Here is a 17,658-nt window from a genome sequence, read left to right on the forward strand (position 1 = left end):
ATATTTACAACAAGTATGTTTTGCCATATATAGCCAGGGTTTGAGTGGGAGGGTCAACTTTTCTTTCGGGTCCCTATGTGAAATGGTAAAAAACATGGGGGTCCACAAATGCCTCTATTGTCACGTGAACCTGTGATATTGTATGGAGTCCCTATATCCAGCTCTCCAGCGTCCTGCTGCGATGTACACCCTGGACTCCACAAAGCCATAACAAGTTGGACACCATCATCATTTTATAACTCTACTTTGTGTTTCTGTAAAATTCTGTTTGACATAATTACAAATCTGTTTCCTCTTCGTATCCTACATGATGAGGTTGCTTCGGTCTTTTATTGCCTAGACCTTCTCCATGAATAAATGTTGTTTTACTTTGAAGACCAACCATTATGCGAAGACACATTTTTCATCTTTGAATTGTGAAAATACAGATTCAGTGGAAGATTCACAACCTGTTTTCCAGGTCAAGGGGAGGAATTTACTACATGTCTGACCTCTGCGGGGAGCAACTCTGTTAAGCTATAATAATAGACCTCCCACCTTAGCCCTATTGTACTAGCAAACTATAGGTCAGCGTTCTGTATTATACTAGAGCACAGCGTAGCCTCACTATACTAGCACCCTATAGGTCAGTGTATATTATTTCACTGGTATGGGTGAATTGTAGATAAATATGTACCACCATTTACACATGAAGAAACCCAATATGTCACGTTACACTAATACATTCAAATATTTCATTGAATCAAATAGAATATGAAAAGAGAGATTGAAAAACAATTGTGCATTGAAGATTCTATCATATCTACAACAGTTGTACACAGTTTCCTCCAACAGGAGACAATCTCCTTCATTGGGAAAGGGATTTTCAGATGTAAAGGACGTAAAGGAAGTAGAAGATTCACATAATATTATATTCACTACAACAACTGCATATGTTGTGCCATAGTAAAGGCATCTTTAGTGTATGTCAATGGTGTTTAGAATGATCCACGACAAGCGTAGATACTCTTCTCCGATATAGGAGATCATGTCCTTTACTTCCGCCTGAACAAGCAGCATAGCCAGGCTGTGCAGCAAAGCCAGGCCGTGCAGCTCTTCCTCTTCCTTCGGGGGTCTTTGGGAGAGTAGCCGAACGTCTTCCCCAGCTCCTGGAGCTCCGTGGGCAGGGCCCCGTTCTCGGTGTAGAGGTCGTGGAGGCGCTTCCCCCAGTACTCACGGTCCTGTCCAGAGACACAACGAGCCCAAGGTGTGTATGGATGCATGTCTATGTGTCTGAGAGTGTGAGAGTGTGTGTGTTTCTGTGTGTGTGTGTGTGTGTTGCTCAGTCAGCTTACCTTTACCACAGGGGTGCGGAGTTCCTCCAGGGTGTCTCTCCTGTGCTTCTCCACATGCATCTCCAGCCTGGTTTGGGGCCTGTCTGAGTCGGCCTCTCTCTTGACAGGGAGGTTGATGCAGTAGGGAGTGTCGTCTCCCTTCTTGGTGCCGCTAGCGAAGTGGACAGAGGGCTTCAAGTTGGCCATCAGCTTGCCAGCGACCATGCTGCAGAAGATGACAGCTAGCTGTGGAATCTTTAGCAGGTTGGCTCTGTTCAGCTTCATGGTGGGTAAGAAGCTGGAGGCTTCCTCTCTCATGGACCAGGCTATTGCCCGGCAAAATGTGGTCTCCTCTTCTGGGTGGGTGAAACGCCGCAGGGTGTTTAAGAAGACACGGTTGCGTCTGTACCTCTCTGCCTCCCTCTGCACCAGGAGGTGAGTGTGCTCCACCAGTGCTTCATGAAAGTCCTGCTGCTCCTTGCGTTGGGCTGTGGGCCAGGGCCAACAGTGGTGCTCAAACACACCAGTCAGTACCTGCAAGGGGAAGGAATCTTTAAGTTATGTTTACCTTATTTTGCCTCCTTGTACACTTGCAGTTTGTTAAAAGACATCTAGTACAGAGTTCAAAAGACCAGTTCAAACCTTTTTGATTATTGACACCTGGACCAGAGGCTCGGCCTTCTGGCCAAGGGCTATGATAGGCTTCTCTTTGTGGTCCAGGGGTGTGGTCTTCAGCCATTGGTTCTCTGGTGTGGTTGGCAGAACCTCAGGACAATCCCCTGCCCATGGTTGGCCTGGAGGTACGAGGGGCCCAAAGCGACGGGCCGCTCTGATGGCCAACTTCTGGTCTCGAACCTGCTGAGGTATCGGTACAACGTCTAAGACAATCGGATGTATACACTGAAACAATAGAATAAGAGGTTTATCTACATGAATAGACCATATTCTCAATAGCAAAAGCTAAAAAAGTTGATCTTATCTTACCTTCGCTGAAGGCTTCTCCACACCTAGGTCAACCTTGGAGACGTCACCCTGGTCGGGTGTGACATCTTCAAAGAAGTCAGCCCGGGGGAACTGCCTATGAAAGGCAGCAAGGCTGCAGTCCAGGGCTAGGTGGTTCTCCATCAGAGTGCTGGCTGGACGCACCTTCCTCTCCTCCTCCTCCTCCTCCTCCTCCTCCTCCTCCTCCTCCTCCTTCTCAGCACAAACAAGGTACCTGTGCTCCACCCACACCACATCTCTGTTGGAGAGGCGTGGCTTCAGTACCTTGCACCGGTAGTCCAGGACATCCTGGTCGGTCATCTTGGGAAAGGCCTGCTGGAACGTCGCCGTGTGACGAATCCATGTTCCGTACTGCTGGAACAGGGTCTTCTTCAGTGCCTCGGGAAGATGCTGAGAGAAGAGCTTGTCCTTCATGGCTTCCTCCACAGCCTTGGCTGTCTCTCCACAGGGGACGGGGACACCAGCAGGGCCGGCCTCATCAAGGGACTGGTACAGCCTCAGCACTCCCTCCATGACACACTGAGGGACGGCGGTCAGAACGGCAGGGTCTTTCAAACCTACCAGTTTCTTGACCTTGATGACGGTGCCAAACTTCTCCACCATGTCGCTCTGCAGTTGAAGCACGGTGCGCCTCATGTTGCAGAGGGGGGCAGGAAGCTTCTGGTCCACGGAGACACCGGGGACTCTCTCCAGGGTTGCCAGGGTGACAGCAGTCATCCTGATGGTCGTGGCGAGCAGTTCCTGCTGGCTCAGCTGCTTCACACCACGGCCATTCAGAGGGTGGAGCTTCAGGAGGAAGCTGACCAGGAAGTCCTCCACCAGCTTTCTGCTGATGAGGAACTTGGGAGGGAGAGGATGGGAGGCAGCCGCTCTCTGGCTGATCAGTCTCTCCTCCTGGTTGGCCGACAGCTGATCGGGGACCAGCTGGGCGATGCTCAGAGCCACCAGATGAACCAGGTAGCGAGACAAGATGTTGGAGCCGCTAGCCAGAGCTCTTGCCAGCACAGGCCTGGGGGCTAACACCTGCTCCAGCCTCTCCACAACCGCCTTGGCCACCTGGTGGGCAGCGGAGGACTGCAGGAGAGTGTTGGCCATCTGCTTCTCCTCGGTCACCTGGACCCAGGGGAAGCACCAGAGGCGTTCCTGGGTGTCGAGGACGAGAGAACTCGTCTGCGGACAGAGCCCTTGCTGGAAGGCCTGGTGGTTGACCTGGAGAAGCACCTGGGAGATGATGTGCTTGATGGTCTGGCTGTGCACCACAACCTGCCTGGGCATCCTCCTGGTCTGGGTCTCAGCTCTCCTCACCCTGGAGCCCATGTCAGAGAGGGCCCTCTGGAGGGTGGTGTGGGTGAGGTGCCCTGCGTCACCACTCATCAGAGTGGTGCAGGCTGGCAGCTGGAGAAACGTGAAGCATCAGCTTACATACCGAGACCTAAACAAGCCCACAGACCACTGTGATGGCAGTAGAGTGTATCAGAGATTAAAGCATGTGACTCTACCTGGCTGGAGAATGGAGAGGACTCGCTTGCCTGCATATGAAGCTCTCGTAGAACTCCCTGCTCAAGCTCTCTGAGCCTGTGGTAGGCCTTCACCTTCCACATCTGTGTGGACAAGAGCAGGCTGACTTGAGCATGAGAGATACAGCTTAGACTGCTCATGAATTGCTCATTTTCAAAGCAAAAAGGAATATTTTGAATGTCTCCTCATATCTGTAGTTAGTTAGTTAGTTAGTTAGTTGGTTAGCTAGTGAAAGGTAATATGTGCCTCACCAACTCCATGAAGTGGAGAGGGTTCCCTTCCACCATTTCCTGAAATCTGAACAACACAATGAATTTATTATCAGCACGTTAAGATGTATGAAAGAGAGAGAGAGAGTATGAGGGACTGTGTTTCAGTGTGTGTGTGTGAGAGAGAGAGTTTGTTTGTGAGTGTCATTGTCAATAATTCTTCAAAGTGGTGAAGGTGATCAGTGTGACTACCCACCTGTTCAGGAAGGCTGTCCTGGCATTGGACAGGATCCATCCCCTCATGAGGTGGATACTGATGTCAGAGGGGATCCCCCCCTGCTCCTGAAGACTCAGGAACTCCCTGATGAGCTGTCGCTGGAGACGGAGCAATTATTAGCAGTGAAACCTCTGAGCTAGGACACACACCTCATTTGATTGGCTACTGTAGGTGCAGGCCAGTTGTATGGTGTGGTGAGTGTTGGGCCTACCTGCTCATCAAGGTAGGACTGCACCCAGAGGAGAGTGTGGTTGGACATGGAGTCCATGATCACTCTGAGGGAACATGGATACCACAGGAAATGAATTAGAACCAGGAGGATATGGAGGGTACTTGGATACTGCTGACCTTTATCAAGCAAAACAGCTCAACAGAGATGTGTTCACCACTTTCCAATCACATTTATAAAATCATCAACTTCTTCAAAGAGTAGAATCGACCCTTTACAAATATTTAAATACAATTAAAGTGCATACCTTGGAAGGATCTTTGAAGTAGAATATTGATATGAAATCAATAAGAGTGTGCAAGAATGCAACAAGATGTCGAGAGCTATACAAACAGTAGTAAATATGCAGGAGTATATCGCTGGTGTGTATCGCAGGTGACTGACACGATTGACTCATTTGACCAGATTTTCCTAACTGTGTTCTAATTCTGCAGTATGACATCACAATAGGTTGCTAAGAAATAAGTTGTGGTTACAAAATGCTCCTTTTCGGGCAACACTTTACAGTAACATTACATACCTTAAAACTTGCATTTATGCTCACATACATAAACTAATGATGCATGCTAATCACAAACTAATGAAGAGCATACCTTAACTATGACTTCATGTGAGAATGATGACCATCTTCATCCAAATCAAATCCTTTTATTGTAACTCCACCATATACCGCAGTTCCAGGCAACATAGCAGTATAACGATTACCCGAGATCATCATTTACACTTAACACAAGTTACACATCTGTGACACAACACAATGTACAATATACAGGAGATAAACAAAAGTGGCGTGGTGACATGTAGCTGTCTGTATAGTCATTTGCCACTATGTTATGAGAGCAGTATAGAATGTGAACTCAGCCTGAGGCTGATAAATACGGCGCAGATATACGGTATATAGGTATGTATCATGAGCGTTCAACAGTTCAGAAGTTTGATTGCTTGGAGGAAGAACGTGTCATGTAATCGGCAGGTGCGGGTCCTGATGCTGCGATACCGCCAACCTGATGGTATACTATTTCTGCAGTGACAGAAGCCCATGGCTCGGGTGGCTGGAGTCTCTTATGATCCTCCAAACTTTTTCCACACACCGCCTGGCCGACATTTACACTTTGTCATTTAGCAGACGCTCTTATCCAGAGCAGTAAGTACAGGGACATTCCCCCGAGGCGAGTAGGTGCCTTGCCCAAGGACACAACGTCTATTCGCAAGGCCGGGAATCGAACCGGCAACCTTCTGATTAAAAGCCCGATTCCCTAACCGCTCAGCCATCTGATCCCCCATGTTCCTCATGGACGTGGACAGCAAGGAACTTGAAGATGTTGACGCTCTCCACCGATGCCCTATCGATGGTGATGTGTCCGTGTTCTCTGTCTTTTCTCCTGAAGTCCACGGCAAGCTCTTTGGTCTTACTGGTGTTGAGGGAGAGGATGTGCTCCTGACCAGTGTTGGGGGTAATGCGTTACAAAGTAACTCTTTACTGTAATCAGATTACATTTGTCTGTAACGCAGTAATGTAACGGTTGTAACAGTTACTAATACAAAAATGTCTTGCGTTACTTATATATATATATATACAGTATATATCCATATCGGGGGGAGAAAAAAACAACAGATCAAACCTCCCTTTACAGTCGGCCTACGTATGTTTGCGTAACAGTCGTCACTTGACTTGGCCCCAGAGTTCAAGAGGCGAAACAAGAATGGCAGAGGACGTCTTTTGAAACATGGAGGTAGGCATATTATTTTGTATTAGTTGCGCGAAAGGAAAAAAACTTAACAGTACCATGTACATTGTACGAATTTCGTTGTTATGTGCAATGACAATGAAAGGCATTCATTCATTCATTCATTTTTTCATTCAGGAGTTGTCATCTCAAATCAGTGCTGTGAGTTGGCTCAATACAAATCTATTGTATCATCCAGAATGGTGACAAATATGTATGTGTGTGGCCAGAGAAATCCGATGGCATTTACTTTTCACGACAGATGATAATGAGACGATCAATAAGTGAATAAGTGCAATAGGAGTGTTATTGTGCTTTTAGGTGCTTAGGTTCAATTTGACTTCATTTTTAGGATTCTTGAATTGACTACACGTCAATTACATGTTCTCATATTTACAACAAGTATGTTTTGCCACATATAGCCGGGGTTTGAGTGGGAGGGTCAACTTTTCTTTCGGGTCCCTATGTGAAATGGTAAAAAACATGGGGGTCCACAAATGCCTCTATTGTCACGTGAACCTGTGATATTGTATGGAGTCTCTATATCCAGTGTATATTATTTCACTGGTATGGGTGAATTGTAGATAAATATGTACCACCATTTACACATGAAGAAACCCAATATGTCACGCTACACTAATACATTCAAATATTTCATTGAATCAAATAGAATATGAAAAGAGAGATTGAAAAACAATTGTGCATTGAAGATTCTATCATATCTACAACAATTGTACACAGTTTCCTCCAACAGGAGACAATCTCCTTCATTGGGAAAGGGATTTTCAGATGTAAAGGACGTAAAGGAAGTAGAAGATTCACATAATATTATATTCACTACAACAACTGCATATGTTGTGCCATAGTAAAGGCATCTTTAGTGTATGTCAATGGTGTTTAGAATGATCCATGACAAGCGTAGATACTCTTCTCCGATATAGGAGATCATGTCCTTTACTTCCGCCTGAACAAGCAGCATAGCCAGGCTGTGCAGCAAAGCCAGGCCGTGCAGCTCTTCCTCTTCCTTCGGGGGTCTTTGGGAGAGTAGCCGAACGTCTTCCCCAGCTCCTGGAGCTCCGTGGGCAGGGCCCCGTTCTCGGTGTAGAGGTCGTGGAGGCGCTTCCCCCAGTACTCACGGTCCTGTCCAGAGACACAACGAGCCCAAGGTGTGTATGGGTGCATGTCTATGTGTCTGAGAGTGTGAGAGTGTGTGTGTTTCTGTGTGTGTGTGTGTTGCTCAGTCAGCTTACCTTTACCACAGGGGTGCGGAGTTCCTCCAGGGTGTCTCTCCTGTGCTTCTCCACATGCATCTCCAGCCTGGTTTGGGGCCTGTCTGAGTCGGCCTCTCTCTTGACAGGGAGGTTGATGCAGTAGGGAGTGTCGTCTCCCTTCTTGGTGCCGCTAGCGAAGTGGACAGAGGGCTTCAAGTTGGCCATCAGCTTGCCAGCGACCATGCTGCAGAAGATGACAGCTAGCTGTGGAATCTTTAGCAGGTTGGCTCTGTTCAGCTTCATGGTGGGTAAGAAGCTGGAGGCTTCCTCTCTCATGGACCAGGCTATTGCCCGGCAAAATGTGGTCTCCTCTTCTGGGTGGGTGAAACGCCGCAGGGTGTTTAAGAAGACACGGTTGCGTCTGTACCTCTCTGCCTCCCTCTGCACCAGGAGGTGAGTGTGCTCCACCAGTGCTTCATGAAAGTCCTGCTGCTCCTTGCGTTGGGCTGTGGGCGAGGGCCAACAGTGGTGCTCAAACACACCAGTCAGTACCTGCAAGGGGAAGGAATCTTTAAGTTATGTTTACCTTATTTTGCCTCCTTGTACACTTGCAGTTTGTTAAAAGACATCTAGTACAGAGTTCAAAAGACCAGTTCAAACCTTTTTGATTATTGACACCTGGACCAGAGGCTCGGCCTTCTGGCCAAGGGCTATGATAGGCTTCTCTTTGTGGTCCAGGGGTGTGGTCTTCAGCCATTGGTTCTCTGGTGTGGTTGGCAGAACCTCAGGACAATCCCCTGCCCATGGTTGGCCTGGAGGTACGAGGGGCCCAAAGCGACGGGCCGCTCTGATGGCCAACTTCTGGTCTCGAACCTGCTGAGGTATCGGTACAACGTCTAAGACAATCGGATGTATACACTGAAACAATAGAATAAGAGGTTTATCTACATGAATAGACCATATTCTCAATAGCAAAAGCTAAAAAAGTTGATCTTATCTTACCTTCGCTGAAGGCTTCTCCACACCTAGGTCAACCTTGGAGACGTCACCCTGGTCGGGTGTGACATCTTCAAAGAAGTCAGCCCGGGGGAACTGCCTATGAAAGGCAGCAAGGCTGCAGTCCAGGGCTAGGTGGTTCTCCATCAGAGTGCTGGCTGGACGCACCTTCCTCTCCTCCTCCTCCTCCTCCTCCTCCTCCTCCTCCTTCTCAGCACAAACAAGGTACCTGTGCTCCACCCACACCACATCTCTGTTGGAGAGGCGTGGCTTCAGTACCTTGCACCGGTAGTCCAGGACATCCTGGTCGGTCATCTTGGGAAAGGCCTGCTGGAACGTCGCCGTGTGACGAATCCATGTTCCGTACTGCTGGAACAGGGTCTTCTTCAGTGCCTCGGGAAGATGCTGAGAGAAGAGCTTGTCCTTCATGGCTTCCTCCACAGCCTTGGCTGTCTCTCCACAGGGGACGGGGACACCAGCAGGGCCGGCCTCATCAAGGGACTGGTACAGCCTCAGCACTCCCTCCATGACACACTGAGGGACGGCGGTCAGAACGGCAGGGTCTTTCAAACCTACCAGTTTCTTGACCTTGATGACGGTGCCAAACTTCTCCACCATGTCGCTCTGCAGTTGAAGCACGGTGCGCCTCATGTTGCAGAGGGGGGCAGGAAGCTTCTGGTCCACGGAGACACCGGGGACTCTCTCCAGGGTTGCCAGGGTGACAGCAGTCATCCTGATGGTCGTGGCGAGCAGTTCCTGCTGGCTCAGCTGCTTCACACCACGGCCATTCAGAGGGTGGAGCTTCAGGAGGAAGCTGACCAGGAAGTCCTCCACCAGCTTTCTGCTGATGAGGAACTTGGGAGGGAGAGGATGGGAGGCAGCCGCTCTCTGGCTGATCAGTCTCTCCTCCTGGTTGGCCGACAGCTGATCGGGGACCAGCTGGGCGATGCTCAGAGCCACCAGATGAACCAGGTAGCGAGACAAGATGTTGGAGCCGCTAGCCAGAGCTCTTGCCAGCACAGGCCTGGGGGCTAACACCTGCTCCAGCCTCTCCACAACCGCCTTGGCCACCTGGTGGGCAGCGGAGGACTGCAGGAGAGTGTTGGCCATCTGCTTCTCCTCGGTCACCTGGACCCAGGGGAAGCACCAGAGGCGTTCCTGGGTGTCGAGGACGAGAGAACTCGTCTGCGGACAGAGCCCTTGCTGGAAGGCCTGGTGGTTGACCTGGAGAAGCACCTGGGAGATGATGTGCTTGATGGTCTGGCTGTGCACCACAACCTGCCTGGGCATCCTCCTGGTCTGGGTCTCAGCTCTCCTCACCCTGGAGCCCATGTCAGAGAGGGCCCTCTGGAGGGTGGTGTGGGTGAGGTGCCCTGCGTCACCACTCATCAGAGTGGTGCAGGCTGGCAGCTGGAGAAACGTGAAGCATCAGCTTACATACCGAGACCTAAACAAGCCCACAGACCACTGTGATGGCAGTAGAGTGTATCAGAGATTAAAGCATGTGACTCTACCTGGCTGGAGAATGGAGAGGACTCGCTTGCCTGCATATGAAGCTCTCGTAGAACTCCCTGCTCAAGCTCTCTGAGCCTGTGGTAGGCCTTCACCTTCCACATCTGTGTGGACAAGAGCAGGCTGACTTGAGCATGAGAGATACAGCTTAGACTGCTCATGAATTGCTCATTTTCAAAGCAAAAAGGAATATTTTGAATGTCTCCTCATATCTGTAGTTAGTTAGTTAGTTAGTTAGTTGGTTAGCTAGTGAAAGGTAATATGTGCCTCACCAACTCCATGAAGTGGAGAGGGTTCCCTTCCACCATTTCCTGAAATCTGAACAACACAATGAATTTATTATCAGCACGTTAAGATGTATGAAAGAGAGAGAGAGAGTATGAGGGACTGTGTTTCAGTGTGTGTGTGTGAGAGAGAGAGTTTGTTTGTGAGTGTCATTGTCAATAATTCTTCAAAGTGGTGAAGGTGATCAGTGTGACTACCCACCTGTTCAGGAAGGCTGTCCTGGCATTGGACAGGATCCATCCCCTCATGAGGTGGATACTGATGTCAGAGGGGATCCCCCCCTGCTCCTGAAGACTCAGGAACTCCCTGATGAGCTGTCGCTGGAGACGGAGCAATTATTAGCAGTGAAACCTCTGAGCTAGGACACACACCTCATTTGATTGGCTACTGTAGGTGCAGGCCAGTTGTATGGTGTGGTGAGTGTTGGGCCTACCTGCTCATCAAGGTAGGACTGCACCCAGAGGAGAGTGTGGTTGGACATGGAGTCCATGATCACTCTGAGGGAACATGGATACCACAGGAAATGAATTAGAACCAGGAGGATATGGAGGGTACTTGGATACTGCTGACCTTTATCAAGCAAAACAGCTCAACAGAGATGTGTTCACCACTTTCCAATCACATTTATAAAATCATCAACTTCTTCAAAGAGTAGAATCGACCCTTTACAAATATTTTAATACAATTAAAGTGCATACCTTGGAAGGATCTTTGAAGTAGAATATTGATATGAAATCAATAAGAGTGTGCAAGAATGCAACAAGATGTCGAGAGCTATACAAACAGTAGTAAATATGCAGGAGTATATCGCTGGTGTGTATCGCAGGTGACTGACACGATTGACTCATTTGACCAGATTTTCCTAACTGTGTTCTAATTCTGCAGTATGACATCACAATAGGTTGCTAAGAAATAAGTTGTGGTTACAAAATGCTCCTTTTCGGGCAACACTTTACAGTAACATTACATACCTTAAAACTTGCATTTATGCTCACATACATAAACTAATGATGCATGCTAATCACAAACTAATGAAGAGCATACCTTAACTATGACTTCATGTGAGAATGATGACCATCTTCATCCAAATCAAATCCTTTTATTGTAACTCCACCATATACCGCAGTTCCAGGCAACATAGCAGTATAACGATTACCCGAGATCATCATTTACACTTAACACAAGTTACACATCTGTGACACAACACAATATACAATATACAGGAGATAAACAAAAGTGGCGTGGTGACATGTAGCTGTCTGTATAGTCATTTGCCACTATGTTATGAGAGCAGTATAGAATGTGAACTCAGCCTGAGGCTGATAAATACGGCGCAGATATACGGTATATAGGTATGTATCATGAGCGTTCAACAGTTCAGAAGTTTGATTGCTTGGAGGAAGAACGTGTCATGTAATCGGCAGGTGCGGGTCCTGATGCTGCGATACCGCCAACCTGATGGTATACTATTTCTGCAGTGACAGAAGCCCATGGCTCGGGTGGCTGGAGTCTCTTATGATCCTCCAAACTTTTTCCACACACCGCCTGGCCGACATTTACACTTTGTCATTTAGCAGACGCTCTTATCCAGAGCAGTAAGTACAGGGACATTCCCCCGAGGCGAGTAGGTGCCTTGCCCAAGGACACAACGTCTATTCGCAAGGCCGGGAATCGAACCGGCAACCTTCCGATTAAAAGCCCGATTCCCTAACCGCTCAGCCATCTGACCCCCCATGTTCCTCATGGACGTGGACAGCAAGGAACTTGAAGATGTTGACGCTCTCCACCGATGCCCCATCGATGGTGATGTGTCCGTGTTCTCTGTCTTTTCTCCTGAAGTCCACGGCAAGCTCTTTGGTCTTACTGGTGTTGAGGGAGAGGATGTGCTCCTGACCAGTGTTGGGGGTAATGCGTTACAAAGTAACTCTTTAGTGTAATCAGATTACATTTGTCTGTAACGCAGTAATGTAACGGTTGTAACAGTTACTAATACAAAAATGTCTTGCGTTACTTATATATATATATATATACAGTATATATCCATATCGGGGGGAGAAAAAAACAACAGATCAAACCTCCCTTTACAGTCGGCCTACGTATGTTTGCGTAACAGTCGTCACTTGACTTGGCCCCAGAGTTCAAGAGGCGAAACAAGAATGGCAGAGGACGTCTTTTGAAACATGGAGGTAGGCATATTATTTTGTATTAGTTGCGCGAAAGGAAAAAAACTTAACAGTACCATGTACATTGTACGAATTTCGTTGTTATGTGCAATGACAATGAAAGGCATTCATTCATTCATTCATTTTTTCATTCAGGAGTTGTCATCTCAAATCAGTGCTGTGAGTTGGCTCAATAAAAATCAATTGTATCATCCAGAATGGTGACAAATATGTATGTGTGTGGCCAGAGAAATCCGATGGCATTTACTTTTCACGACAGATGATAATGAGACGATCAATAAGTGAATAAGTGCAATAGGAGTGTTATTGTGCTTTTAGGTGCTTAGGTTCAATTTGACTTCATTTTTAGGATTCTTGAATTGACTACACGTCAATTACATGTTCTCATATTTACAACAAGTATGTTTTGCCATATATAGCCGGGGTTTGAGTGGGAGGGTCAACTTTTCTTTCGGGTCCCTATGTGAAATGGTAAAAAACATGGGGGTCCACAAATGCCTCTATTGTCACGTGAACCTGTGATATTGTATGGAGTCTCTATATCCAGTGTACATTATTTCACTGGTATGGGTGAATTGTAGATAAATATGTACCACCATTTACACATGAAGAAACCCAATATGTCACGCTACACTAATACATTCAAATATTTCATTGAATCAAATAGAATATGAAAAGAGAGATTGAAAAACAATTGTGCATTGAAGATTCTATCATATCTACAACAATTGTACACAGTTTCCTCCAACAGGAGACAATCTCCTTCATTGGGAAAGGGATTTTCAGATGTAAAGGACGTAAAGGAAGTAGAAGATTCACATAATATTATATTCACTACAACAACTGCATATGTTGTGCCATAGTAAAGGCATCTTTAGTGTATGTCAATGGTGTTTAGAATGATCCATGACAAGCGTAGATACTCTTCTCCGATATAGGAGATCATGTCCTTTACTTCCGCCTGAACAAGCAGCATAGCCAGGCTGTGCAGCAAAGCCAGGCCGTGCAGCTCTTCCTCTTCCTTCGGGGGTCTTTGGGAGAGTAGCCGAACGTCTTCCCCAGCTCCTGGAGCTCCGTGGGCAGGGCCCCGTTCTCGGTGTAGAGGTCGTGGAGGCGCTTCCCCCAGTACTCACGGTCCTGTCCAGAGACACAACGAGCCCAAGGTGTGTATGGGTGCATGTCTATGTGTCTGAGAGTGTGAGAGTGTGTGTGTTTCTGTGTGTGTGTGTGTTGCTCAGTCAGCTTACCTTTACCACAGGGGTGCGGAGTTCCTCCAGGGTGTCTCTCCTGTGCTTCTCCACATGCATCTCCAGCCTGGTTTGGGGCCTGTCTGAGTCGGCCTCTCTCTTGACAGGGAGGTTGATGCAGTAGGGAGTGTCGTCTCCCTTCTTGGTGCCGCTAGCGAAGTGGACAGAGGGCTTCAAGTTGGCCATCAGCTTGCCAGCGACCATGCTGCAGAAGATGACAGCTAGCTGTGGAATCTTTAGCAGGTTGGCTCTGTTCAGCTTCATGGTGGGTAAGAAGCTGGAGGCTTCCTCACTCATGGACCAGGCTATTGCCCGGCAAAATGTGGTCTCCTCTTCTGGGTGGGTGAAACGCCGCAGGGTGTTTAAGAAGACACGGTTGCGTCTGTACCTCTCTGCCTCCCTCTGCACCAGGAGGTGAGTGTGCTCCACCAGTGCTTCATGAAAGTCCTGCTGCTCCTTGCGTTGGGCTGTGGGCCAGGGCCAACAGTGGTGCTCAAACACACCAGTCAGTACCTGCAAGGGGAAGGAATCTTTAAGTTATGTTTACCTTATTTTGCCTCCTTGTACACTTGCAGTTTGTTAAAAGACATCTAGTACAGAGTTCAAAAGACCAGTTCAAACCTTTTTGATTATTGACACCTGGACCAGAGGCTCGGCCTTCTGGCCAAGGGCTATGATAGGCTTCTCTTTGTGGTCCAGGGGTGTGGTCTTCAGCCATTGGTTCTCTGGTGTGGTTGGCAGAACCTCAGGACAATCCCCTGCCCATGGTTGGCCTGGAGGTACGAGGGGCCCAAAGCGACGGGCCGCTCTGATGGCCAACTTCTGGTCTCGAACCTGCTGAGGTATCGGTACAACGTCTAAGACAATCGGATGTATACACTGAAACAATAGAATAAGAGGTTTATCTACATGAATAGACCATATTCTCAATAGCAAAAGCTAAAAAAGTTGATCTTATCTTACCTTCGCTGAAGGCTTCTCCACACCTAGGTCAACCTTGGAGACGTCACCCTGGTCGGGTGTGACATCTTCAAAGAAGTCAGCCCGGGGGAACTGCCTATGAAAGGCAGCAAGGCTGCAGTCCAGGGCTAGGTGGTTCTCCATCAGAGTGCTGGCTGGACGCACCTTCCTCTCCTCCTCCTCCTCCTCCTCCTCCTCCTCCTTCTCAGCACAAACAAGGTACCTGTGCTCCACCCACACCACATCTCTGTTGGAGAGGCGTGGCTTCAGTACCTTGCACCGGTAGTCCAGGACATCCTGGTCGGTCATCTTGGGAAAGGCCTGCTGGAACGTCGCCGTGTGACGAATCCATGTTCCGTACTGCTGGAACAGGGTCTTCTTCAGTGCCTCGGGAAGATGCTGAGAGAAGAGCTTGTCCTTCATGGCTTCCTCCACAGCCTTGGCTGTCTCTCCACAGGGGACGGGGACACCAGCAGGGCCGGCCTCATCAAGGGACTGGTACAGCCTCAGCACTCCCTCCATGACACACTGAGGGACGGCGGTCAGAACGGCAGGGTCTTTCAAACCTACCAGTTTCTTGACCTTGATGACGGTGCCAAACTTCTCCACCATGTCGCTCTGCAGTTGAAGCACGGTGCGCCTCATGTTGCAGAGGGGGGCAGGAAGCTTCTGGTCCACGGAGACACCGGGGACTCTCTCCAGGGTTGCCAGGGTGACAGCAGTCATCCTGATGGTCGTGGCGAGCAGTTCCTGCTGGCTCAGCTGCTTCACACCACGGCCATTCAGAGGGTGGAGCTTCAGGAGGAAGCTGACCAGGAAGTCCTCCACCAGCTTTCTGCTGATGAGGAACTTGGGAGGGAGAGGATGGGAGGCAGCCGCTCTCTGGCTGATCAGTCTCTCCTCCTGGTTGGCCGACAGCTGATCGGGGACCAGCTGGGCGATGCTCAGAGCCACCAGATGAACCAGGTAGCGAGACAAGATGTTGGAGCCGCTAGCCAGAGCTCTTGCCAGCACAGGCCTGGGGGCTAACACCTGCTCCAGCCTCTCCACAACCGCCTTGGCCACCTGGTGGGCAGCGGAGGACTGCAGGAGAGTGTTGGCCATCTGCTTCTCCTCGGTCACCTGGACCCAGGGGAAGCACCAGAGGCGTTCCTGGGTGTCGAGGACGAGAGAACTCGTCTGCGGACAGAGCCCTTGCTGGAAGGCCTGGTGGTTGACCTGGAGAAGCACCTGGGAGATGATGTGCTTGATGGTCTGGCTGTGCACCACAACCTGCCTGGGCATCCTCCTGGTCTGGGTCTCAGCTCTCCTCACCCTGGAGCCCATGTCAGAGAGGGCCCTCTGGAGGGTGGTGTGGGTGAGGTGCCCTGCGTCACCACTCATCAGAGTGGTGCAGGCTGGCAGCTGGAGAAACGTGAAGCATCAGCTTACATACCGAGACCTAAACAAGCCCACAGACCACTGTGATGGCAGTAGAGTGTATCAGAGATTAAAGCATGTGACTCTACCTGGCTGGAGAATGGAGAGGACTCGCTTGCCTGCATATGAAGCTCTCGTAGAACTCCCTGCTCAAGCTCTCTGAGCCTGTGGTAGGCCTTCACCTTCCACATCTGTGTGGACAAGAGCAGGCTGACTTGAGCATGAGAGATACAGCTTAGACTGCTCATGAATTGCTCATTTTCAAAGCAAAAAGGAATATTTTGAATGTCTCCTCATATCTGTAGTTAGTTAGTTAGTTAGTTAGTTGGTTAGCTAGTGAAAGGTAATATGTGCCTCACCAACTCCATGAAGTGGAGAGGGTTCCCTTCCACCATTTCCTGAAATCTGAACAACACAATGAATTTATTATCAGCACGTTAAGATGTTTGAAAGAGAGAGAGAGAGTATGAGGGACTGTGTTTCAGTGTGTGTGTGTGAGAGAGAGAGTTTGTTTGTGAGTGTCATTGTCAATAATTCTTCAAAGTGGTGAAGGTGATCAGTGTGACTACCCACCTGTTCAGGAAGGCTGTCCTGGCATTGGACAGGATCCATCCCCTCATGAGGTGGATACTGATGTCAGAGGGGATCCCCCCCTGCTCCTGAAGACTCAGGAACTCCCTGATGAGCTGTCGCTGGAGACAGAGCAATTATTAGCAGTGAAACCTCTGAGCTAGGACACACACCTCATTTGATTGGCTACTGTAGGTGCAGGCCAGTTGTATGGTGTGGTGAGTGTTGGGCCTACCTGCTCATCAAGGTAGGACTGCACCCAGAGGAGAGTGTGGTTGGACATGGAGTCCATGATCACTCTGAGGGAACATGGATACCACAGGAAATGAATTAGAACCAGGAGGATATGGAGGGTACTTGGATACTGCTGACCTTTATCAAGCAAAACAGCTCAACAGAGATGTGTTCACCACTTTCCAATCACATTTATAAAATCATCAACTTCTTCAAAGAGTAGAATCGACCCTTTACAAATATTTAAATACAATTAAAGTGCATACCTTGGAAGGATCTTTGAAGTAGAATATTGATATGAAATCAATAAGAGTGTGCAAGAATGCAACAAGATGTCGAGAGCTATACAAACAGTAGTAAATATGCAGGAGTATATCGCTGGTGTGTATCGCAGGTGACTGACACGATTGACTCATTTGACCAGATTTTCCTGACTGTGTTCTAATTCTGCAGTATGACATCACAATAGGTTGCTAAGAAATAAGTTGTGGTTACAAAATGCTCCTTTTCGGGCAACACTTTACAGTAACATTACATACCTTAAAACTTGCATTTATGCTCACATACATAAACTAATGATGCATGCTAATCACAAACTAATGAAGAGCATACCTTAACTATGACTTCATGTGAGAATGATGACCATCTTCATCCAAATCAAATCCTTTTATTGTAACTCCACCATATACCGCAGTTCCAGGCAACATAGCAGTATAACGATTACCCGAGATCATCATTTACACTTAACACAAGTTACACATCTGTG

The 17,658-nt window shown here is 48.4% G+C and overlaps 3 protein-coding genes across 3 annotated transcripts; all 3 read right to left on the reverse strand.

The window, feature by feature from the left end:
• Positions 1–822: 822 nt before the first annotated feature.
• Positions 823–4,587, reverse strand: LOC146273554 (uncharacterized). The gene is made up of 8 exons (XM_084706217.1): positions 4,531–4,587; positions 4,299–4,417; positions 4,085–4,130; positions 3,815–3,916; positions 2,298–3,710; positions 1,956–2,168; positions 1,335–1,847; positions 823–1,220 (listed from the first exon to the last, which is right to left on the reverse strand). The coding sequence occupies exons 1-8, from the start codon at positions 4,585–4,587 to the stop codon at positions 1,035–1,037; spliced, it is 2,649 nt and encodes an 882-aa protein (XP_084562343.1). The 3' UTR covers positions 823–1,034.
• A 2,390-nt stretch (positions 4,588–6,977) lies between these two features.
• On the reverse strand, positions 6,978–10,769 carry LOC146273555 (uncharacterized). The gene is made up of 8 exons (XM_084706221.1): positions 10,713–10,769; positions 10,481–10,599; positions 10,267–10,312; positions 9,997–10,098; positions 8,489–9,892; positions 8,147–8,359; positions 7,526–8,038; positions 6,978–7,415 (listed from the first exon to the last, which is right to left on the reverse strand). Exons 1-8 carry the CDS (start codon positions 10,767–10,769, stop codon positions 7,230–7,232), a joined length of 2,640 nt encoding a protein of 879 aa, XP_084562347.1. The 3' UTR covers positions 6,978–7,229.
• A 3,194-nt stretch (positions 10,770–13,963) lies between these two features.
• Positions 13,964–16,950, reverse strand: LOC146273556 (uncharacterized). Its single transcript, XM_084706222.1, has 8 exons — positions 16,894–16,950; positions 16,662–16,780; positions 16,448–16,493; positions 16,178–16,279; positions 14,673–16,073; positions 14,331–14,543; positions 14,011–14,222; positions 13,964–13,967 (listed from the first exon to the last, which is right to left on the reverse strand). Exons 1-8 carry the CDS (start codon positions 16,948–16,950, stop codon positions 13,964–13,966), a joined length of 2,154 nt encoding a protein of 717 aa, XP_084562348.1.
• Between the last annotated feature and the right edge of the window lie 708 nt (positions 16,951–17,658).

The sequence above is a fragment of the Hypomesus nipponensis genome, chromosome 9 (genome assembly GCF_054491055.1).
Source record: "Hypomesus nipponensis isolate SF chromosome 9, ASM5449105v1, whole genome shotgun sequence".
NCBI lineage: Eukaryota > Metazoa > Chordata > Actinopteri > Osmeriformes > Osmeridae > Hypomesus > Hypomesus nipponensis.

What these genes read in the sequence shown, in the direction of transcription:
- LOC146273554 (XM_084706217.1), bottom strand. Translation starts at nt 4,587, where the DNA reads ATGGACTCCATGTCCAACCACACTCTCCTCTGGGTGCAGTCCTACCTT. An exon ending in AGGACAGCCTTCCTGAACAG is followed by an intron (nt 4,131 to 4,298) that starts GTGGGTAGTCAC and finishes TGTGTTGTTCAG; the next exon opens with ATTTCAGGAAATGGTGGAAG. An exon ending in TGGAGAAGCCTTCAGCGAAG is followed by an intron (nt 2,169 to 2,297) that starts GTAAGATAAGAT and finishes ATACCTCAGCAG; the next exon opens with GTTCGAGACCAGAAGTTGGC.
- LOC146273556 (XM_084706222.1), bottom strand. Translation starts at nt 16,950, where the DNA reads ATGGACTCCATGTCCAACCACACTCTCCTCTGGGTGCAGTCCTACCTT. An exon ending in AGGACAGCCTTCCTGAACAG is followed by an intron (nt 16,494 to 16,661) that starts GTGGGTAGTCAC and finishes TGTGTTGTTCAG; the next exon opens with ATTTCAGGAAATGGTGGAAG. An exon ending in TGGAGAAGCCTTCAGCGAAG is followed by an intron (nt 14,544 to 14,672) that starts GTAAGATAAGAT and finishes ATACCTCAGCAG; the next exon opens with GTTCGAGACCAGAAGTTGGC.
- LOC146273555 (XM_084706221.1), bottom strand. Translation starts at nt 10,769, where the DNA reads ATGGACTCCATGTCCAACCACACTCTCCTCTGGGTGCAGTCCTACCTT. An exon ending in AGGACAGCCTTCCTGAACAG is followed by an intron (nt 10,313 to 10,480) that starts GTGGGTAGTCAC and finishes TGTGTTGTTCAG; the next exon opens with ATTTCAGGAAATGGTGGAAG. An exon ending in CCTCTCCATTCTCCAGCCAG is followed by an intron (nt 9,893 to 9,996) that starts GTAGAGTCACAT and finishes ACGTTTCTCCAG; the next exon opens with CTGCCAGCCTGCACCACTCT.